The following is a 21,927-nucleotide window of genomic DNA, read 5'->3' as shown; positions in this document are numbered from 1 at the left end:
TCAACGATAAAGGAATATCCGGAAACAGCAGAGAAACTATTGGCTAGCTGCTTCGTTCAAATAGTTTCCAGTCTTTATAGATTTAAAATAAACGTGACATGTGGAACTTTGGTTTTGAATATGTTGATTATCCATACTGTACCCAGATGAATAGCCTGGAAATTTCTCTGATGAAGAGTTGTCCTGCCTCTAGATATGACAGCGATGTGACCTCGATTTTGAGGCCAAGATCACACTTATTTTACATCGAAGCTTTTCTAATTAGGGAAAGCGTTCTAACATCCCCAAAAGTGACACAGCAGGGGGAGGACTGGCCACAGAGTCCTGCAGACAGGGCTCAGACGGAAGGAAGCGAGAAGCCGGGGTTAGATGGCAAAGGGGTGGCATTGGTTTCTGATCAATTGACCAGATCGGATGCGGTCGGGGTTGGAGAAATGACCTGGGTACCGAGGATTCCTGGGTGCGTGTGTGAGAGAAAATGGTGCCACTGTGACACGAGGAGAGAAGTTGGAAGGAAGATTTTTGTTGTTAGACCAGCATTTTAAACTGTGTTCGTATGTTGCCTTTCCAGCGAAGGAGGCGCTCAGTCAGGAGGAGGCCTCTTTCCTTTATACTTTCTCTGATCGTGTTTAACAGAGGGAAGCATCACCAGCCATGGGGGGATTACCGTGTTCTCCTTTTGATTCATTCTCTATGATGTTTTTTTAATCGGGGTAAAATTTATGTAACATGACAGTCACCATGTCAAAGTGAACAATTTAGCGGCTTTTCATAATTCACATTGTTATGCAACCACCACCACTACCTAAACCCAGAACGTTGTCATCACTCAGAAAAGGAAACTCGTACCCATTAGGAGACAGTCTCCCTTGCTCCCCATCCCCAGCCCCTGGCACCCACTGAAATCTGCTTTCTGCCTCTATGGATTTGCCCATTCCGGCCGTTTTATATCAATGGGATCATACACTGTGTGACTTTGGGGTCTGGCTTCTTTCACTTGGCGTAGTGTTTGGAGGCTCATCCATGTCACAGCACGTGTCGCTACTTCATTCTTTTTTATGGCTGAGTAATATTCCATCGCATGGATGGATAGACCACGATTTGTGTATCCATTCTTCTGGCGATGGACATTTGGGTTGTCGCCGCTCTCTGGCTGTTGTGAATTGTGCTGCTGTGCACATGCGTGTACAGGTGTTCTTGGGCCACCTCTTTTCCGTTATGTTGAGTGTACACACAGGAGCAGGATTGCTGGATCACGTAGTATTCTATGTTTAACTTTTGAGGAGCTGCCAGACTGCTTTCCTCTACGTTATGTTTTTCGTTTGTTTGCTTTTGCTGTTTATTCATCTGAAGTCAAATGTGTTTGGCGTGAAGGGCGCATTGAAAGCCAATTGAATTCTTCCCTATTCTGGTCTCTGGTTATGTAACAAGAGCCATCTTTTCTGTTATGTGTTGAGTGCACACAGCGTGCCAGGTGCCACCTCTGTGTGTGTGCATCACCTCCAACCCACACGTCGGCCCTTCTTGGTAGGAGTGGTCCCCATTCTACAGATGGGGTGACAAAGCCTGTTCCTCGTCTGCAGGTGGGGCTGCTCTTTGTGCCACACCCACATCTTCTTAGAGTCATGAGCACTGGAGGCTGGGTCAGTGGTGCCAGCACTGTCCTTCAATCTGGCTTGTCCTTGGGGACAGTGCTCAGCCCTCGTTCCTTGAGTATAAAACCAAGCAGTGGCATCCTCTGGTTGTCTGTATCATTCTCCTCCCATTTAATAATTCTATCCCAAGATTTACTAATTAAGTTCTTCCCCAGTATCTTGTGATGCTCAGTCTACTGGGCACTAAATGCGTCCTGGGCATCTATTTCTGGGGCCTGTGTGTGTTTGTCACTCAATTCCGGCTTCATACGCGTGGCTTTATAAGATGGGCAGGCCCCTGGCAGGCTGCCTCAGCACCTGGAGCCCTGCCGTTCCCCACCGCGGGGTCCTTTCTCTTCGCTGTCGGGGGTTCTCAGCCCTTTTCATGGTCCTCTCCTTCCTCCTTTTTTCTCTCTTCCTGCATCTCAGGCCAGTCAAGATGCTCTCACAGGCGGCCTTGCTTGTCCCTCCTGGGGCCAGGCCCCTCTGCACAGGTTCTGCCTCAGCGAGACACCTGCTCGTCACCCTCAGCATCCCCACCTCCACCTCCAAGTCTGCCATCCTGACCTCCAAACGCCTGCAGAGCGGGGCCCCTACGCGCCATCCCCGACGAGCTGTGGTGCACTCCGCCCCCCCTCCGGCTTCCCAGGGCCTGTCTTGGCCAAGCACAAATGGGACCATGTCTCTGCCACTCTTTCCTCTTGCAGAAGGAACAGAACACACAGGCTCCTCAAAGTCTCGCCCGAGCTGGCATCCCTCTGCTTTCCCTGGGTGTCTGGCTCCAGCCACACGGCCGCCCTGCCATCCCTTCCATTCACAGTTATCTGGGGGACTGTTCCACCAACATCTGTCTCCTCTGCTGAGTTTGAGCCCCATGAGAATTGATTTTGCTCGTCATGAGACCCCAGCACCTCGCCCAGCAGCTGGCACACAGCTGGCACCCGATAAATACTTGTGGACTCAATGAACGAAAGAATGAACCAACAAGCAGGTGGACGAACCACCCTGCCCCGCCCACAGAGAGCACCACACACACAGGGGTTAAATCAGCCGGTCAATCTCCTTTTTAAAACGGTGGTAAAATACACATAACGTAAAGTTGACCATTTTAAAGTGTACAATTCAACGGCATTTAGGATACTCAAAATGTTGTACACCCTCACCACCATCTAGTTCCAGAACATTTTCATCACCTCCAAAAAAGAAACCTCATACCCCTTAGCAGTCACTCCCCACCCCCCACCCCCAGCCCCTGGCGGCCATGGGTCTGCTTTCCACCGCTATGGATTTGCCTCTTCTGCATGTTTCACACAAATGGAATCTTACAGTCTCGGGGCTGGTCCCAGAACCACAGGATGAAGGCGAGGACGCCTCCTGGCCCATCTGGCACCGTCTCTCCTGCCTGGCTCCCTCTTCCCCGGTCTTCTCAGGACAGGGTTCATTAAATACCACAGATGGGCCAACAAGAGCTACCACTTGGCCTCGTGCACCGGTCAATTCCTCTAATGGCCTCTTGGATGTCCCCCTGTTCAAGGACGCTCATTTATTACATTCAGTAATGGTCAGTCTCGCTCTTCCCAACGCAAACCATGTTCCCTTTGTTGCCACCTCGCACTAGAATCTTTACGTCTTATAAACCCACCGACAGGAAGCCTCTCCCACGGTTTATTCTCTGCATCGTTCTGGGAGGGAGGAGAACCTTTGGTGAGGAGATGGCATCTGGGTCATTCGCATCCATCCATTTCTGGACCTCACTGAGGAAACCCTCATGGAGATGTTGAGAGAGAGAGAGAGAGAGAGAGGCGGCATCTTCTATGTCCACGGTGTCCACAGCCATGGATGTGCCAGGGTCTGGGAGATGCCCACCCTGCGGCTGCTAGCAGAAGGATGTCGTTGGGAGGCAGGGGGCTCAGGGACATGACCACATGGAGCAGGACAGCTCTGCCACCAGTCTGCTACTCAGAAGGGCACATTTTCCACGCTAAACACGCCTCTGGCAACAACAGAAGCTCATGTAGACTGCATCTTTTCCCTGTTCCTTCAATCTTGCATAATTTCTTAGATCAATTTTTTTTTAAGAGGCAAAATAAGAAAGAAAAGACCATTTTCTTCCCAACATGGCAGATTACTGCATTTGCACAAATGGCCGTGCCCGAACAATTCTGTCACCTGGAGCCTGCCCAGTGGAAGCCTGGGCGTTTGCTATCTTTCACTGCAGAGTTGCTTTGATGATTTTTTTTAAAAAAATGAATATGTATGGTTTTATTATTAGAGCAGATAATGCCAACCAGCCCTTTACTACAGCGTGGGCTAAATGTCGAACGATTTCCCAAAGGTGTGTCTGATGGAACTGCTGTCTTAGAAAAATGTGCTCAGGAATGAGGCTTAGCTGCTCCGTGGCCACACAGGCTGTTCTTGGCTAGTAGGGGAGTTGGATGTGGGTCCTTAGTGCCCCTGACACACCTGTTAACCCTCAGCTGTGTCTGTAATAAATGTAGGATCCTTGAGAAGACCCAGAACTATCTGGACTTCAGGTGCCTACCGCAAAACAGGGATAATCACATCCATTTTGCCCACATCACAGCACTGTGAGGGCTAAGATTAAAATGTGGCCAAGTCTGATTTCCTTTTCACATTTTCAATTCCTTTTGAAGCATCTTTGGTCATTTTACTTATCCATTGGTCTAAGCTCAGTTGTACCCTGGGTGGTTTCATCTGCCGGCTTTCCCCAGAGAGTCTGCAACTTGGAATCTGTGTTCCCTAATGCAGCTGAGCCAAGGGGTCTTCAGAGCGCCCATCCCCGATGTTGCCCTGTGCAGGGGCTTCTGTGGGAGCCCTCGGTGTTCCCAGGGGACATCCCCTTTTATAGGAGTGTTTGCATGGATTTCTGAGATCGTGCAGCTTCTTGCATACCAGTTTCCTTGATGTCACCCTTTACTCCCAGAACGTTCTTTTTCTAGTTTCCCTAGAAAGGGGTCTGTTCAATGTGGGGGGTCTCATTTCCACCTGCTCAGTGTTCATCTGTGGCCTGAAATGCCCTGCCCTGTGCTGCCCCAGAGCAGCGGGCGCACCCCCTGGAAATCTCTCTGCCTCCTCTTTCCTGGTCCTTTGGGGAAACCTTTAGACTCTGCTGTTTTTCAATCAAGCTCTGCTGTGTGTTGGAAAGGCTGCTGGTATGACTCCCCGGGACTTTCCTAGATGCGTGGGGGCAGGACGGTTCCCAGGAAATTTTATCCCACATCTTGCTGGACACAGAAATATAGAGTTAAAACAATATCTGTAGGAATCATCAGGAGCTGGACCACTTCCAACACACGTGAGGCAGGCTCATTACGGGCTTGCACAAACAGCCAGGGTGGGGCTGAAGCGGGACCTTTTTCTCCCACTGGGACCCATCAGCCGTCTTCTTCCCATCACTTGGGAAGAGCCTGGAGGGTGAGGGCTGCACTGCTTCCCTCCAGAGAGTTTCCGGCTTCATCTTTGTGGCCCGCTTCACTCAGGGAGAGCCAGACTGGACCACACTGGGAGGGAGAGCTGGGGAAAGGATGCTGGAGTTGCGGGTGGTGTCTCCTGCTTTGCCGGCCCCTCCCTTCCTGACAGGGAGCTGGCAGAGCCTCGGAAAGGTGACTCTGCCTGGAAATGATGCAGCAAGAGAATGCACGCGATGACCTCAGGTGTTCCCAGGTACAGTCACATCTCCCACCCCGAGTGGCGTGGGGCGAGGATGACTCCATCGGAATCGGTGAAAAATGAGACACGGCAATAAATCCATGTGAAGACTTGCTCTTTCATTCCACAGGCATGGCGTGCAGACTCGCTGCAGCTGTCGCACGAAGGAGCATGCAGGGGCACCTGCTTCCAGGTCTATCTCTGCCACCTTCAAGCCACGTTGTCCCCGGTGACTTACCTGTTAAAACACTTATCGCCAAGTGATGGGCAAACCGATTGCATTCATGTTTTCTTCTGTTAATCACTAGATCAGTTGTTTCCAGATTTCAGGATTTTCCAGACCAGCAAAATTGTCCACTTTGTCTGTCTGGCCTTCTTGGTGAGCCCCTAAAATAGACAATAATCATTTGTAATTAGTATATTAACTATTTGTAGATAAACGGGTGCTCCTGGGTTGTTTTAAAAGCCTTTAATAGTGGCTTCCTTTAACTCTTAAAGAAGCTAAGTATCCCCCCAGATAGTTGATTCTATCCTTGTGCCCAGCAAGGCTTTTTTAAAAAAACACTTAGCGCCCAGGAAAATTTTAGGCCAGAATGAAGGCAAAACATTAATGACACAGAATGTGCCTTGCGAGGGGACAAGAGCTGCTTTCCTGGGCCCCACATTGGGCGGCTGAGCCGTGGCCCTCCCTCCAGCTTGCAGGGCCCGGCTGCCAGCCGGGAACACGCTCTTCCCTTGCTGAGCCATCCCACAGATCAAGCCTGTGTCATTCTGAAGTCAGCACTGGGAATGGCCAAATCAATGGGATTGCAAAGGCGGATCCAGAGGGCTCTGAGAAGCTAGGAGCTGGCTCCCTTTGTTCGGCCCAGGGGTCCGTCCCCAGCAGGCAAGGCCCCACAGCAGCCACCTCCACTTGGGGCCTCTGATGTGGGCCACAGCAAAGTCCCAACAAGCGATGGCAGTATCTGTCTTCAGTGCCTTCATCTCTCTCTCCTCGGTGTACCCTTCTGCCAGGCTCCCACAGCTGCCCGAGGAAGCCCTATGAACTCAGTTTCTATCTGGTGGACACCTCTGACTCTCCGAGGGCGACCTCACCTATCAGTGGACAGGTGTGGGGGCAGCGGTCTTTGGAGCCAAGGCAAACATACCGTTGACGCCACTGCCTCCTTGGAATTACTTTCTCAGCGTATAAAAAAATACAGGGTTAAGCATTTTCATCCATAAGGTAGGTCGCAGCCTCGGGTGCAAGCCGAGATGCCACGTCACCTTGTTCTTGGGCATAACTGAGCCACCTGGCGGGAATGGAGGTTGCCATCTGGCTCACACATTTCCGTCCCCCTGGCGTGGGCGCAGAGTCACAGAGGCTGCATGATGGGGGTGGCCCCGGGCAGGCTCTTGGCAGGTGGGGCTGGCCCTCAGCTGGCCCCTCCCTGCAACAGCACATGACTCAGGCTCCTCGACGGCCCCTTCACCAGGCTGGGATTTGAGGGCACATCCTGTTGACTGTTCACTCTTAAGGTGGGAGGTGGATGGCCTGGAGGGCCCCTCCCCAGTGGGCCAGCGCCTGCAGGATCCTCGTCTGATTGCCCGGCCACCTCCGGCAGGTGCTGGGGCTGTGGCAGGATTCATCTGTGTCTTCCCCAGAAAGGGCCTGGGACACAGCAGAAGTGCCACACCGGTCCCTCGAATGAACCCTAAGTGAACTTCCTTCCCCTCTGGGTTTGAAAGAGTCCACGTCTACTGGACTTCAGAACACAAAAGGCAATTCATCTTTTTTAGACAGGCCTTTGCCCAAGGACATGAGAAATGGGACCCTTTCATGTCCAGCTTTTAACATTTTTCTCTTTTTAGTATAATTTATACTTTATAAAAGTTAAGAGAAAGAACATGGGCTTTGGGGTCCACACTCCCTGGGGTCAAACTCTGGCTCTGCCACGTTCTTGCTGTGTGGCCTTGGACAAGTGACTCAGCCTCTCTGAACTCAGCTTCTGCACTTTTAAAATGAGGCCACCCTTTGCGTGTTGCCATGAAATTTAAGTGAGCCCATCAATTCGAGCACCTCCTCCAGCATCTGTTGGTACACACGGCTGTGACTGCCCTGAGAGCCTGCCACCTGCCCCACCAGGCTGGTGCATTCGTAGGGACCCCCACGCCAGGGACGTGCCATGATGCCCCCCGAGGAAGGGGCTTGCTAGATGCTAACCCCCATATCTATCAGTCACTCCTGCCAGGGGCGGCTTGCATGTGGCCTGGTCCTCAGACTCCAACTTTCCCACAGCCCTCGCGAGGCTGCATGGTCAGGGCTACTGCAGCGCCGCAGAGCTGTTGCTCTTCTCCCGGGGAAGGCAGCTGCACAGCGGCTCGGTAGGCAAGTCATGCAAATGATCAGCAGGAGAATTCCAGGCCTCAAACGGGGCGGGGGCAAGAGGGCGCAGGGCGCTCTGGCCCAGGGCGACCTTCTTCTGGGTTCGCAACCTCCCTACGTCCATTCACAGGCAGGACAGGAAATGGACCCAAAGCACGGTCCAGACTCCGGATGGTGGAAGTGACTAAGCCCATGCGAATGGAGCCGAGGAGATTGGGTCAAATGTCCCTGCAGACCCCACGGCCCAGGGCACAGGGCCAAGTCTTAAAAGCCTTTTACTAAGAGGGAATTCTCGGACTGCCTTCTCTCAAGTGCCACATGCATTCACAGGTCGTGCTCCCTGGTCGTCCATCGCAGCCCGCGGAGGGCCAGGGCTCTGGTCTCTCAGGGGGGCGCTGGGGGCACAACCTGATAATTGGAGCAATAATAGTAACAGTCGTGCAAGCTGATGCTGGGTGAAGACGTTTCTGCACCGCATTAGAGACAAACTGTAAACTTCCTGGCCCCCTGCTTTCCTCTTCTGGAAATTTAAGATAATTAATTGGAAATTTAATGAAATGTTTTTGTAAGTATTTAAGTACACATCCCAATTTTTTGTTAAGCATTCTTTAAAAAATATAAGAATATCTAGTTCAATGGTAATAAATAATTTCCAGTATTAATAAATATAACTGTGTTTATAGATATGTAACATACGACACTAGACATGTTTATTAATTTTTAGCAATGTAACATCATCACAGGACCTCCTGGGTTGGTAGGGAAGACGTTAAAATACCTCTTCCCTGGCCGCACAGATAAGGCACCCAGAGGTGGGGTGACTGGGCGGAGGCCACCCAGCACGCAGTGCTTGTCCACAGGAAGAGCATTTTGGAAGTGTTCTCAAAATGAAGAATGGAACAATGGAGCCTTTACTCCTGCATCCTGTGCTCCAGTCTCAAAGCCAGTTACTGGACAACATTCTGAAGGGAAATTTGGAAACACTTTCTCCTGTTTAATCCCTGTCGCCATGGGACTGACCTGGTCCAGGTTCAGAGAGAGGGCTTCTGGAGAGTTCCAGGCAGGTGGCTGCCTCTGGCGGGTCCTGTAGGTTGATGTGAAGAGGCTCCCCTTGGGCCACAGTGTGCCAGCCTGCCTTGGGGACAGCCGCCAGCACCTGGGGCCTCCTCCCCTGCCGCTGGACGCCCGGACTGCCACCTGTCTGCTCACAGAAGCTCGGTGTGAGTGCCTTGGAGGATCAAAGCACAGTGGGGGCCTTTCAGGAGCAGTTAGAAACAGCAAACAACTGCAGTGTGTGATGGAAGCTGACCCACTGGCAGGACTGGTGGGCGAGCACGGGAGCTCCTCCTGGGCAGAGCAGCAGCTCGGCTCCTCCTGCCGAAGGGATACAGGGAGGAGGAGAGAACCATGTGCCCGGAGGAGGGACCGTCACCACGGTGGGGAAAATGCTGCTCCTACTGGGGAGCTAAGCCGTCCAGTGTCCTCCTTGCACTGGACCAATGGGACCAGGCGCAGTGACGCTGGGCCGGGAGCAGAAGTGAGGGGAGCCCGGGTCTTTTTCATAGATTTCCAAGATGTTTCTGTTCCTATCGCATGATTTGATCACAACTGCATTTTCCTGTGGGCTGATGTCATGCCTGGTGTTCCCTCAATTTGCTTTTACACAGACGTAATGCAATAACTATATGTTTACATTCCTTTTGTAAAAACTTAGAGCAGTGTGACAAGTTCCAAACCAGGATTGGTTGTTAGTTTACAGTCTGTTAGGAGCCTCTAAATGGGCCAGTGGGGTGAGCACGCCTCGGAGACATGGCAGAGGGGTAACCAGACTGGTTCCACCAGTCACACGGGACGGGCCGTCTCGTAACTGCCAACATGGCCACATCCAGGGCACAGGCGTGCACGGGTGCCCACCCCAGAACAGGGAGACGTGGAGCCCTAGGTTGCTAGTCATCCCTGTTATCCTGGCAAGGGGGCCCCAGGACTCAAATTATTCCACTGCATAGATCTAGCTACAGATAAGAATATAATTAGGTATTTCCTCCAAATAGATTTCCGAGAAAAGGAGAGCAATTCCCCACAACCCCTAAGCGCCTGTGGGCTGCACAGAGAGCTTGTGCTTGATGACCGGGTAACTCACAGAAACCTGATGGGATCATGCTAGTTCCTCTCTGGAACGTGAGACCTGCCTAGCAAGGGCTCGTTCTCCCCCACCCCAGCTCACTTGGGCAATCTGATGATTTCACCTCCCTGCCAGCTCCTGTTCTGTTCCCACCAGGGCTTTTGGTCCAGCTGCCTCCCAATTCCTTCCTCCTTCTCAAAGAAAATCAGGGCCCTTGGGTGCAAATTTCTTCACCGTCCGTCCTGCTGTTCCCTGTCCCACAACTTCAAGCTCACACATCCTCTTCTCGTGGCCTCCAGCCTCTAAGCAAGAAATATCTTGTCCCTCTCAAACTCTCCCCCACCATGACCCATGGACCCTTGGGATCACCTTCTACCTAGTCTCCCTTCCACCCCCCACCCCCACCACTTCCTTCCTACTAGCCTCTACATGCTGCGAGGAATGATTATTGGGAAATTCTTTTTTTTTTTCTATTCTGTGCTTAAGACAGCTGTTGCTTCTCCTTTTCCGTGGCACCATCTCTTATCCATAAGCTAGGTGTCCCGCCTCCTGACCACCTCCAGCTCCCTCTTACACTCTCTGCCTCCGGGTCCTGAGCTGCGCACATGCCTCAGGCCTTTGTACACACACATTTCTTCATATGCCATTACACCAACCACTCCCTTTCCAGCCCAGCACCTCACTCCTGTCCTTAATACTCGGCATCCAGGGCAGAGCCATCACAGCATCTGTGGTTCTCCTTGCTCTACTGTTCCCAGCGTTTTTGCATAATAGCTGTCAATAAATGCCACCTGCCCAGAACCAGATCTGGGATCCTAATCTTGGATCTGCCAAACTAGCCTGTCTTCTTAGCAAACTGACCTCTGAGCCAGGTACTAAGGCTTCTCTTTCCTGGGGGGCAGTGGCAGGGAGGGGCTGAGGAGGAACCTGTCAGGACTCTGGCTGCAATGGCGGAGCCAGAATCCTGGCTGACGTTAGTAACCTGGCCCACCAGCAGACCCTGGCCAGGTAAGAGGGGCCAAGTGGTCAGGTCTAGCCAACCCAGTTCAACGTCAAATCCCCTTCATACAGCTGCAGAAAACACAAGCAAATGGCTATTTTATGATTTGGGCCTTTCAGTGGGGCCCGGAGAGTCCCAGGCTAGTGCTCTGTGGCATCTCCTAATGACGGGGGCTGACTCTGCACACGCCCTCACACTTCTTAGCAAATACATTCACACGAAGGGGTGTCTTTCTGAGACCCTCCCGGACATGAGCGTGGCAGCCGGTAAGGCGAGGCTCCGGGCCCTCTTGACTTTAGGGCGCGAGTCGTGGATTTCTAGGGACTTTCCAAATATGTTAAAACCAGACACTGTCTTGCTGGTGGGAGATGGTGACCCTGGAAATCACCCTTCCCCACGCACACGGGGACACACGTGTGCACACACACACGCGGCACACGCACACGGAAGCCGGGCCAGCCGGCCCCACAGTGGCCCTGGGGTCCAGCTGACTAACTGGAAAGTCGCCACACCAGCTGTCGCGTCGCCACGCCGGGGGCATGTCAGCGCTGGGGGAAGCGCGCCGGGCACGCCGAGCTGGCCACCCCGCCGCCACGGTCCGCAGGAAGTCACCAGGGTGGACGGCCGCGCGCGCACGTGGCGGGGCTGGGGGCCGGGGCGGCGGCGGGGCCTTTAAGGGGGCGGGCGGGGCGGGCGGCTGGGGGCCGCGGCGGGGACAGCCAGGCGCACGGGCGGCCCAGGCCCCGCCCCCGCCCCCGCCCCTCGGCCCGGCCCCGCCCCCGCCCCGCCCGGCGGCCCGCGCCTCCTCCGGCCACTGCTGGGCCGCGGGCGGGACGCCCGGGGCGGCGCGCGACGAGGAAGCGCGCCCGGCCGCGGCGCGGGGACCTGCCCAGACGCGCGAGTCGGCAACGCCGAGCGCCGCGTCCCCACTTGCCGGTGTGCGGCTTGGGGCCGCAGTCCCGGGCCGTGGCCGTCGTGCGCCGCCCGGGCGTTGCCTCCTGCTCGCCTCGCCCGGCCTCCGGCCTCCGGCCTCCCGGATCGGCCCCGCCGCGCTCCCTCCACGCCCCCCGCGCGCCCCGGCCGCCGCGAGCTGATGTCCTGAGCTCGCCGCCCGCGGGCTCCGCGCCCCGGCCCGGGAGCTGTCCTGGGAAGTTGGGGCGAGGCGCGCCGGGTATGCGCCATCACCATGTCCCGCCTGGGCTCGTGGGTCGCCGAGGTCCAGTGGCTGGTCTTGGTGTCGCTCTTCGTCGTGGCCTTGGGCACGGTGGGCCTGTACCTGGCGCAGTGGGCGCTGGCCAGGGCGCGACCCCGGCCCCCGCGGCGGGCGGCGGAGCCTGAGGAGGGCCGGCGCCCGGAGTCGGACACCCTGCTCGCCTGGATCCTGACGCTGAACAGCTGGAGGAGCCAGTGGCAGGCGGCCTGGGTGACGGCCCTGAACGATGAGGCCAAACGGCAAGGGGTGAGTTTCGGTGAGGGCGGGTCGTGCTGCGGGTCGGGGTGCGGCTGATGGCGAGGTGCCGGCGGACAGGGCAGAGAGCTCATCTTCCTGGAGCCTCGCCACAGCCCTCCACAGCCCTCGACTGATTGGAAGTGAGCCTTCCCCGCCGCAGAGCATCCTTGAAAGTTCGGAGAAAGACCCTGGAGAGCGGAGGACCCTTGATGGGGAACCCAGGCAAAGGGATTAGATTTTATTCATCACTCATCAGGTGTGCCAGGCCCGGGCTCCACCACAGGGACAGTCTGTCGGAGATACTCATCAGAGGGGCCCATGCCCCTTCTAGCTCATACCTGCCCTTCCTGGAGTCCCAGGTGGATTCTGGTGCCCAGCTGGACACTTCCACTGTTGCACCTGATGTGTGAATAACTGTGACCCAAATATGCTTCCAGCTATAAAAATGAATTTCACCAAGAATATATTTCCCAAAGGTTTGATTCCTCGGCATATGAAATTAGTGACCATTTGTTGGTGGCCAGCCATTCGCCAGATGCTGTCCCATAACTCCTGGGACAGAGGCGTTGTCAACATTTTACAGGTGAGCAAACTGAGGCCTGGAGAGGTTAAGTCACCTGCCCAAGGTCACACAGCCTGGGTGTGTGGGTGGCAGAGCTGGATTTGAACCCAGCTCCCTCCTACCTCACAGCTCAGGGGCTTATTCTTGACCTCTGCTGCCTCGCACTCTTGTGCTTATATTTCTTCCGTAGTTAACGACTTGCTGACTTATTTTTACTTTTAAGACATCGTAGTTTAATGACAAGTTCCTGGCGACTACTATTTCTAGGTATTCCACAGGAGGAATTAGGGCGTCCTGGGTTCGGGGAAGTGGCTCCCAGCCTTTGCTGGTCCCCCTCGCTCTCAGGGGCACACAGTCCTGCACCTGCTCCTGCCGCTCGCTGGAGAAGCCTGTGGCCGTTCACCTTGGAGAGAGGGCATGCAGCCTGTCTGGACCCAGCAACCTTCAAAATAGCCGACAGTAGGTCCTCTCCTGGTCTTTGTCCCATGGCCCTGGCACACATAGCCATGGATTTTAAAACCAAAAAAGCTTTGAGCGTAAATGAGCATAAATCCAACAATTCGAAAGACTTCGTTCTGAACTCTTGAAAAAAATAACTGTAACTTTTGGATGAAAAAAAAGGTTTCAAGGTCAGTTGACTGCCATCTGTCTGGGTTCCTAGACTCTGTGCCCCACTGTTCAGAGCTGGGCATCTCCTGTTCGGGGGAACCACCCCGTCTCTTGAGGGCGCTCCAAAGCCATGTGACCTCTCACATGGGAGCAAACACAGATTTGTTTTCCCACAAAACTGCTGTCGTTGACCCCTGATTGACCTGGTGTCACTGGCCGGGGTTCTGGGGCTGGTTGTGTGAGCTGGGGCAAGCCTTGTTCCCTTCTCTTCTGTAAAATGTGAGTGAGCATTGGGTGAATGACCTGTAGGGTCCTTCCGTTCTCCCACTGGGACTCCTGACAGAGTTCCAGGGTCGGGGGCAAGACCCTGCCTCCTGTAAATTTGGGATGGTCCCACTGAGACCATTCTGTTTCATTTCTTGAAATTTCTTGATGGGCTTCAGAAAATATGATTGCCTTAGACACAATGCTGCCAGAGTACCAGTGTGCTTGGGGTGTTGAGAGAGATAAGAGGAAGTCTCTGCTCCGGAATTTGTCTTTGGTTGGTCAGGTAAAGCTGAGAACGTTGAAAAAAAATAACTGAAGGTTTTGGGGCGAAAACCTTTCACCTGGAACGCTTGAATATTTGTGTGGGAGCAGGGGAAGCTCTGTGTTCAAGGAGTGGAAAGACAGATCTGGCTTGTTTGCATTTTCTCTGTTCTTTATCTGCTGTTGGCCATCATCAGTTTTTTATTAGACATCAGTCTTTCCAGACTCCTGCCTGGAAGTGGCGATAATGTACCAAGTCCAAGGTCAAAGCAGCCACGAGTCTTCTCTAACAGTTCCGTGTGGATGTAGAGTGGGTCTGACTGTGGTGTCAGGTGGGGATTCATTCTGTGTGTGTGTGTGTGTGTGATGTCACTCTGCTGTCCTTGGTCCCTGCAACTCTTGCTTGATTTGAATTCAGGTGGAAGGTTTTGCAGGCAGGTAGGATCTGGGTAACTCGGCTCCCTCCTACTGCCGGGTCACACACGCTCCCAGCACCCTGGGTCATCACTGTCGCAGCCCTAATGACAACATGGGTGAGCAGGTGCTGGTGTTTCCTTAGTGGATGTCTGACCTGGGCAGCCAGCCCCGCAGGAGTCTCTCTGCCCTCCCCCAACTCGATTCCCACTAATCCCTGATCTGGGATGACACTCCAAGCTCACTCAGCCCAGAGAGCCACAGCTCAGTGCCCCGCTCCCGTCCCCACCACGTCTTATGATCTCTCTGCTCTGGCCAGTGAGGAGCCCACTTCTCAGCCTGTCACTGGGGGATCCAGGACACACTGGAAGTACCTTAATCATATCTAGTGTCTCCCATGCAAGGTGGAATTTTCTATCCAGTGGAGATGGTAACTGCTCCCATTCTAAATTGTGCCCCAGCTTTGTCTTTTAGGACTGAAAGGAACCCTAAATGCTCTAGCAGAGCCCTTTCCTTCCCCAGAAGGGGAGAGTGGAGCCCATGAGCTGGAGAGACCTGCGAGGATTGACCTAGACCCTGGGCTGGAACATTCCCCTGTAGGAAGCAAATTGGACTTTGAGACCCAAATGTTCCCTTTAGTTGAGGTCCAGCAGGAAAGGACAAAAGGGGACGATTGTGGAACACATCATCCCTAACAGTGGGGCTCGAATCTCCGGGGATGGATCGGAGGCTTGATCAGCGACTCGTGGAGTCTCCTTTGCACCCTCAATGCCCAGGGCCTGTGGCAGCTCAGCTACCCTGTGTCAGAGGCCCCCTCCTCCCAGGTTCCGACCCTCACTTTGTAAGTGTTTTTAAATTAGACAGGCTGGGAGTTGGGGAGACACAAGAGGAAACCGTGGCTGCCCTGCCAGCTGGTCGCGCAGGTGCCAGGTGTTTGGGAGAGCGCAGGCGAATTGCCTGGAGAGCTTTGAAAAAATACTCATGCCTGACCCCCCCCCCCCCCACCACCACCAAATTCAGACTCAGCTGGCTAGGTTGGCGGCGGTGTGGGGAGCATACTGTGTTTTTCACACGTTCCCCAAGCCAGCTTCTCAATAGTGAGAAGCCACTAGATATACACCTGTCCCTAAGCCAACCATCAGTCAATCATTGAGAGTCTCCTCACCCAGCAACACCTCTCCACTCCAGTGTTACAAACACCTCCTTCCAGTTGATGTGATGGCAGTTCAGTCATGGAGAACAGAAAGATGCCAGAACTGGCTTAGTCACTAGACTGGAAACCAATACCGTATTCTCCAAAGGCGAGGCAGAGGGTTTCCCTCCGATTCTCCTGAGTTTGTGTTAACCTCTACAGAATGGCTTGTGGTGACAATCAGTTACTCCAGCGATGGCCCACACCCCCGACACCCATATGAAAGGCACTGGGCTTGCTCTTTCTACAGCCTCATGGGCACTGGCGGCCAGTGTGCTCGCAGCCCAGTGACCCCTGCCCGTGGGTGGATGGCGCTTCTCTCCGCAGGGGGCTGCTGCCTGTGCCACACAGGTTCTGAGGGCGAGGGCCAAGTTCTGGACTTGCCTGGAAATGGACCACCCGAGCTGGCTGAGGCCCTGCGTGAGGAGCGTCACCAAAGCCGCTTGCTTCTTTCGTCCTCTGCTCCAGGATTTTTTCAGAGGAATGTTCTAAATGTAGATGACTGAGACTATGGGACAATTTGTGGTCTTTGTAAAAAGAAAAAAAAAAAGAAAAAGGATGCTGTGTGAACTTAGAACAGGTTATTAATAGCTCTGACTTGTATATGAGCTTCGGCAATTTAAGAAATAAACAAAGGAACAGGACTTGAGAGTTTTCCTATTATGTAATGACCTTTGAGTGGTGCTCACCAGAATCCAAGCTCCTTGACCAATGACGGTGGCAGCAATCTAAGAAGTCAGTCAGTAAGAATGTGAAGGTGACCTTGGGTAAGGCCATCAACTGCCCTTCCCTGCGCCTTCCACCGTGACCCCTACCGCCGGTCTCCTTCCTGTCGCTGGGACGTTCAGGTTCTTTCCTGTGTGGGGCCGTCCCACAGGCCATTCCTTTTGTCTCCAGCACTTACTTAACCTTTCTCCTTATTTAACTTCTGTAAATCTTTCAGGTCTCAGCTCAAAGGTCCCTGATCCTCCCTTTCTGTGAGGATGCTGCCCCACCCCCACCCCCCGCAGCCTGCACCCATCCCCGCGTCAGCACCTTGTGGTCCCCTGTGTCATTGGCTCCTGGGATTGTGAGCTAGGTCAGAGCCTGGTCGGATCCGTCCAGGCACAGCCAACCCGGTGTCCAGCACAAGGCTGGCTCAGAGCAGGTGGTGGTCTGGGGGATGAATGACAGGCCCTGTTAGAAGCTTGTCGCTGGAGGGGGAGAAGCAGTGGCAGTGTGCATTGGCTGTCTGGACACAGGCCTTCCCTCTTGGGAGCCGGCCAAGCCTGGGCAAAACAAGCTTTTAATGTGCTCTGTTTTTCACTTCTAAAGAGTCTACATGAAAGGAGCTCGCTGATGACTTTGCAAATTGTCCATCCGAAACCCTGGAGTAGGTGCCGGTTCAGGTTGTTCTGTGCTCTCACCCGTTCTCCCAACGAGACAGGAATTCAGGGGAAGGAAGAGTGGGTGTAGTGTGAATGTCGACTAAAATGCAGCCAAGGTAACTTCCACCCGGTGGCCCTCTCCTGGGCTGCTGAGGAGGGAGGGGACTTCTTGAGCCACTTGGAAGAGCTGTGTGTTCACACCTTCGGCTGGAAGGTAGCTCTGGGGCTGTGTGACCTTGGGCAAGTCCTGACTTCTCTGTTCTTTATCTGTAGAAGGGGATAGGTTTAGGATCAATCTGGAAAACAGTATCCACTCCGGATGAGACGAGATCTGTGTGAGGCATTTAACAAATAATGAGTCGATAAAGGTGGGCTGTTCTCTTGTAGTCTCCTTTTTGTAAAACTTTTTGTTTTTTACTGCTTTTAGATTTATAGAAAAGTTGCAAAAATAATTCAGAGAGTTTCCATACATTCCTCCCCCAGCCTTGCATAACCATAGCACAATGATCAGAGCCAGGAAATTAACATTGTTACTATAATTGTACAATGTTACTATAATTCATAGTACAATGAAGTTGACTTTGGCACGTGCCTTTAACTAGACTGAAGACCTTATTGGAATTTCACAGGTTTTCCACCAGTATCCCTTTATTGTTCCAGGGTCCCATTCAGGTCCCACATGGCACTGAGTCCATGCTTCTCCTTAGTCTCCCGGGGTCTATAACAGTTTCCTAGTCATTCCTGGTTTTTCATGACCTTGACAACTCGGAAGAGTATTGATTGTTATTTTGCCAAATGTCCCTCCATTTGGTGTTTTCACACGATTGGACTGAGGTAACACAAACCACAGAAGTGACGTGCCCCTTTTAGTGTACGTGTCGTGGAGTTCGTGACGTCAGTGTAACCTACTGCTGGGGACCTTGGCCTTGATCCCTTGGGTAACGTGGTTTCTGCCAACTCTTCTTCCGGCTTCCGTCTCCTCTGACACCTTTCCCCCTGTAGTTAACAGATATCGTGGGGAGGGACTTTGAGACCATACAAATCCTGTTATCCTCCAACTTTTGCTCACTGATTTTGCATCCGTGTGTCTGTAGTCTGCAATACGTACTTCTGTGCAGTTTGCTTAATGACGATTTTCTGTTCCCTTCTCTCCGTCTCCATTTATTCGTTGGAATTCCATGACAAGAAAGAGCTGCCACTCGTCTTCATCTGTATATTTCATTGATTACTTACATCAGAATGCACTCATGGATAATTTATTTTATTCCATGGGTTATGATCCAATATTATCACTGTTTATTTTGTTGCTTAAATTGTTCTTGTTTGGGCCATTAGGAGCTCTTTCAGTAATAGCCTCTTCTGTTTTTCCATCAAGAGACACATATATTTATCTTTTTAGCACTTACTTACTTCATGCTCCCACAAGATCTTTGTTCTAGACTCATCTTGCACTTTCCCTCTTCCAGCCCTGGATTCAGCCACTTCTCTAAGCGGCCCTGGTTCCTTTTACTGGAAAAGTGTTTAGAATCCAAGATCTGGGCTTTAGGGGTGCTCTTTACTGCTGGGGTCTCATTACTTCTAGACCCTTTTAGTGGACAGAGTTAGGAGATAGATGTGTGTATACTAACACACTCGTATACACATGTCTGCATTTCTGTATCTTTCTGTGTCTTCAAAACCATGACTTCATACTGATAACCTTGCATTCCAGGTCAACAGCACAGAGTTCTTTCTACTCTTCCCCTTTCCTTATGTTTAACTTTCTTCTCCAAGAGTGAGGCTTCTGGTACTTACTATCGGTAACATGTTTATTTATTTGGTCATTTCTAGTATATACATAAAGTAGTTTCTGAATTGCTAACCCACACCCCTGTGAGAAACACACTGACCAGATTATGGCATTTGCGTGTGGTCAGGATATTATTTTCCAAAGTTTCTTAGGTTCGATCTGTCTTCCCCACCCCTTCAGGGTGGTTGTCTCACTCACTTATAACACAGTTCGGTTCATTTCTTAGTGTTTGTATTCCATCTGGGATTCCTCCCACATCCTGATTAAGAAAAAAAAATCCATCTTTACCCAGTGACTTCGGAAGTCGCCTTTGTCATGTACTGTTTCCCCGTGTATTTGGGTTTGTTCTGGACTTCCTGTTCTAGCCCACTAGTCCGCTTGTGTGCTCATGCGCCAGTACCACACAGCTGGAATTCTGGACGTTCTGTAGTGTGTTTTAATCTCTCCTGGGGCTCATCTCTCTGGTTTTCCTTTTTCAGTGTTTTCCTGGTGATTCCTGCGTGCTGCTTTCCCATGTGGATGTAAAATCTTGCTTTAGTCTCAGTGGGGTAGAGCCTGGAATGGGGGCTGTCAGCCCGCAGACAGAGTGTGGGAGGTGCAGGAGTCTGTGGCCGTGTGCTGTGCGCATGCTAGACTTCTGATGCTCAAGGATCAGGCAGTCGGAAAGGGAATCTCTGGGTCCTTATTTTAACTTAATAATTTATTTCCTTTATGAGACTACCCCTTGACGTTAAATTTCCCAGCAGAATCTTTTCAAGGTTTTAATCCCAAAGGTGCCATAGGTAAGAGGGCACGGACTGCATCTATTGATGCCTAGGAGCCCAAGGCTGCATCCAGGCTGCTTACCGCAACGCTGTATCTTTCGGCTGGTACAGAAGGTGCATTGTTTCACCGTGCAGTCCAGGCAGCTGGAACCACTCCTGCTGACGGGTTTGTTCCCTGCCTGGCACTGGGCTCCATGCAGGGTGCTATTCTCTCAGCCATCCAGCCTGCCACATGGAACCGTGTCATCCCCAAGCTCACGGTGTGCCCCTGGCCAGCAGGTCACAACAAAAGAAGCTCCAGCCATGGAGAATGTCAGCAGAGCAGCCCTGAAACCGTGATTTCATCACTCTTGAGAGGTAGATTTAATTCTGCCCTGATGAATTTTAGGGGGTGAGATGATGCTGCAAAAACAGGGTGAGGTTAGAAGCATGTAATGGAAATGTTCTGTGCCTTTTAGGTTGACTCTCCATCATTGAGAATTCTTAAGAAATTGCCCCATGATAACCCCATTGTTTGCTCATTTGCTCTGTGCTTGCCAGAAGAGCTGTGGGGCCGTTTTCCACCCTTTCTATTCCTCCACCCTTGACCACACCTCATAGTTGGAACCAGCTCACCACAACAGAGTCTCTGAAGTCTATGAGACGTGGCGGGAAGTTGGGGGGCCGAAGTTCTTTTTTAACCACTTAATCAGAACTTACTTGACCATGGCGTGCTTTCTGCAGCGTGTCAGGAAAACAGTTTAAGAAGAGTTTCATTCCAGGGTCGCGTCGTTGGCATAAGGGTCCAGCCTCTCAAGAGAACTTATTTTTAAAAAGCCCGGACCTGGTGGGCTATGCAGCCCCTCATTTATTCCTTTATCAAACATTGGTCTTGTTGCTTAGTGGTCATATTGCTTTGCTTGCACATCTGTCACTTGGAGATTTGCAAGAACCGAAATGGATGGAGGCCGACTTAAGCTGTGGACTTTACTGGAAGGGTGCAGGAGGATGCACGGAGCGGAAGGCAGAGTTCAACCAGGAGGCGCTGGGGGCGCAGGAGCCAGGGAGCTCTGGAGCTCTGTGAAGTAGGGGCTCAGGAACCAGCGGGTTCCTCAGGCACAGCCCCTAGGCTGGCTCATTTCCAGCCAGAGAAGCTCAGATTCCAGGCAGTGGCGGCCAGCCCTTGGGGGTTCCTGTCCACCAACCACTCGGGCATTAGGAGAAGAGAAGGGGGCATCTTAAGTAACAGTGCCAGCAACCACGAGGACCAGACAGAGGACTCTCCCCAGAAGAAGGGAGGACACAGCCCTGGAAGCTGCCCAGATCCTGTGCTCAACCTGCAGCCCCACAGACCTGCAGCAGCCTCAGATTCTTTCCTTAGATTGCAAACATGAGGATTCCAGACACCTTTCATTGTTTTTATTGCTACATCTTTGGTTCCGTTTCTTTGTTCTCCATTTCCCATCCTTCTCCCCTAGCTGAACACCCCCCCTGAGGGCGATCGACCGTGAGCTGGTCCACGGCGGGGTGTGAACTTCCTGCTGTGGGACCAGTGCTGCTGTTTAGAAGCACAGGTTGAACTAAAAGAAGTTGTATTACCTTTTCTTAGATTTGCACAGCTTTGTAGCGAGTGTATAATTTTCCTTAAAAGCAGGCACCCCCCCCACCCCCCATGCATGCGTGCCCTCATCGTGCTTTTCTGTTCCAGGGCCCGCTGCTCCTCTCCTTCCAGGAGGACCCTCTGCAGCCGCCCCTGGAGCTGGCGGTGCAGCAAGTCTGGAGTGTGGCCAGGTCAGCCCAGGAGAAGGTGAGCCGGGGGCGCAGTCACCTGCGATGGGCCTTTCCTTACCGAGGAAGTGAATTTAAAGCTGCGATGAGGCGGTTTATTCTGTCTTAGAGTTATTAAAAATGACCTTACATTAAAAAAAAAAAAAAGTTTGTTTCATCAACTGATGAACGGATAAATAAAGTATGGTAGGTCCATAAAATGGAATATTATTTGGCCTTAAATAGGAATGAAATTCTGCTGCATGCTACAACGTGGATGAGCCTGGAAGACATTATGCTTGGTGAAAGAAACCAGACTCAAAAGGTCACATATTGTATGATTCCATTTACATGAAATACCCAGAATAGATAAATCAATAGAGACAGAAAGTAGATCAGTGGTTATCAGGGGCTGGGTGGGGGTAGTGTCTGAGCGGAAATGGAGAATGACTGCTAATGGGTCTGAGGTTTCTTTTTGGGGTGATGAAAATGTTTTAAAAGTGATGGTGGCAATGCTTGTACAAGTCTGTGAAGTATATTTCAAAAACGTTTAATTGTACAATTTAAATGGATGAATTATATGGTCTATGAATTGTATCTTAATAAAATGTATATATATTCTGCAATGTGATATATATATTTGAGCCATTTAGCTGTTATATAGAGTTCGTTTTACAGTTGCTAGCAGTTCACAGGCTAAAATTACTTATGAGACT

The 21,927-nt window shown here is 52.1% G+C and overlaps 1 protein-coding gene and 1 long non-coding RNA gene across 2 annotated transcripts in view; one reads left to right on the top strand and one right to left on the bottom strand.

Annotated features, from left to right (window-relative positions):
• Window positions 1–687: 687 nt before the first annotated feature.
• Window positions 688–9,044, bottom strand: LOC139079858 (uncharacterized). The gene is made up of 2 exons (XR_011533831.1): window positions 8,689–9,044; window positions 688–5,690 (listed from the first exon to the last, which is right to left on the bottom strand). It is a non-coding gene; the product is annotated as an uncharacterized lncRNA (long non-coding RNA).
• Window positions 9,045–11,554: 2,510 nt separating this feature from the next.
• C2CD2 (C2 calcium dependent domain containing 2) overlaps window positions 11,555–21,927 on the top strand; it is a 54,410-nt gene continuing 44,037 nt past the window's right edge. Inside the window, exons 1-2 of the mRNA XM_008532601.2 lie at window positions 11,555–12,249; window positions 21,153–21,251. Of these exons, the coding sequence (XP_008530823.1) occupies window positions 11,977–12,249; window positions 21,153–21,251 (372 nt within the window). The 5' untranslated portion in view covers window positions 11,555–11,976. The remainder of the gene's footprint in view (window positions 12,250–21,152; window positions 21,252–21,927) is intronic.

This window comes from Equus przewalskii, chromosome 27, assembly GCF_037783145.1.
Source record: "Equus przewalskii isolate Varuska chromosome 27, EquPr2, whole genome shotgun sequence".
Classification (NCBI taxonomy): domain Eukaryota; kingdom Metazoa; phylum Chordata; class Mammalia; order Perissodactyla; family Equidae; genus Equus; species Equus przewalskii.
Note: the sequence above shows the minus strand (reverse complement) of the source record. Positions and strands in the feature narration are given on the sequence as shown.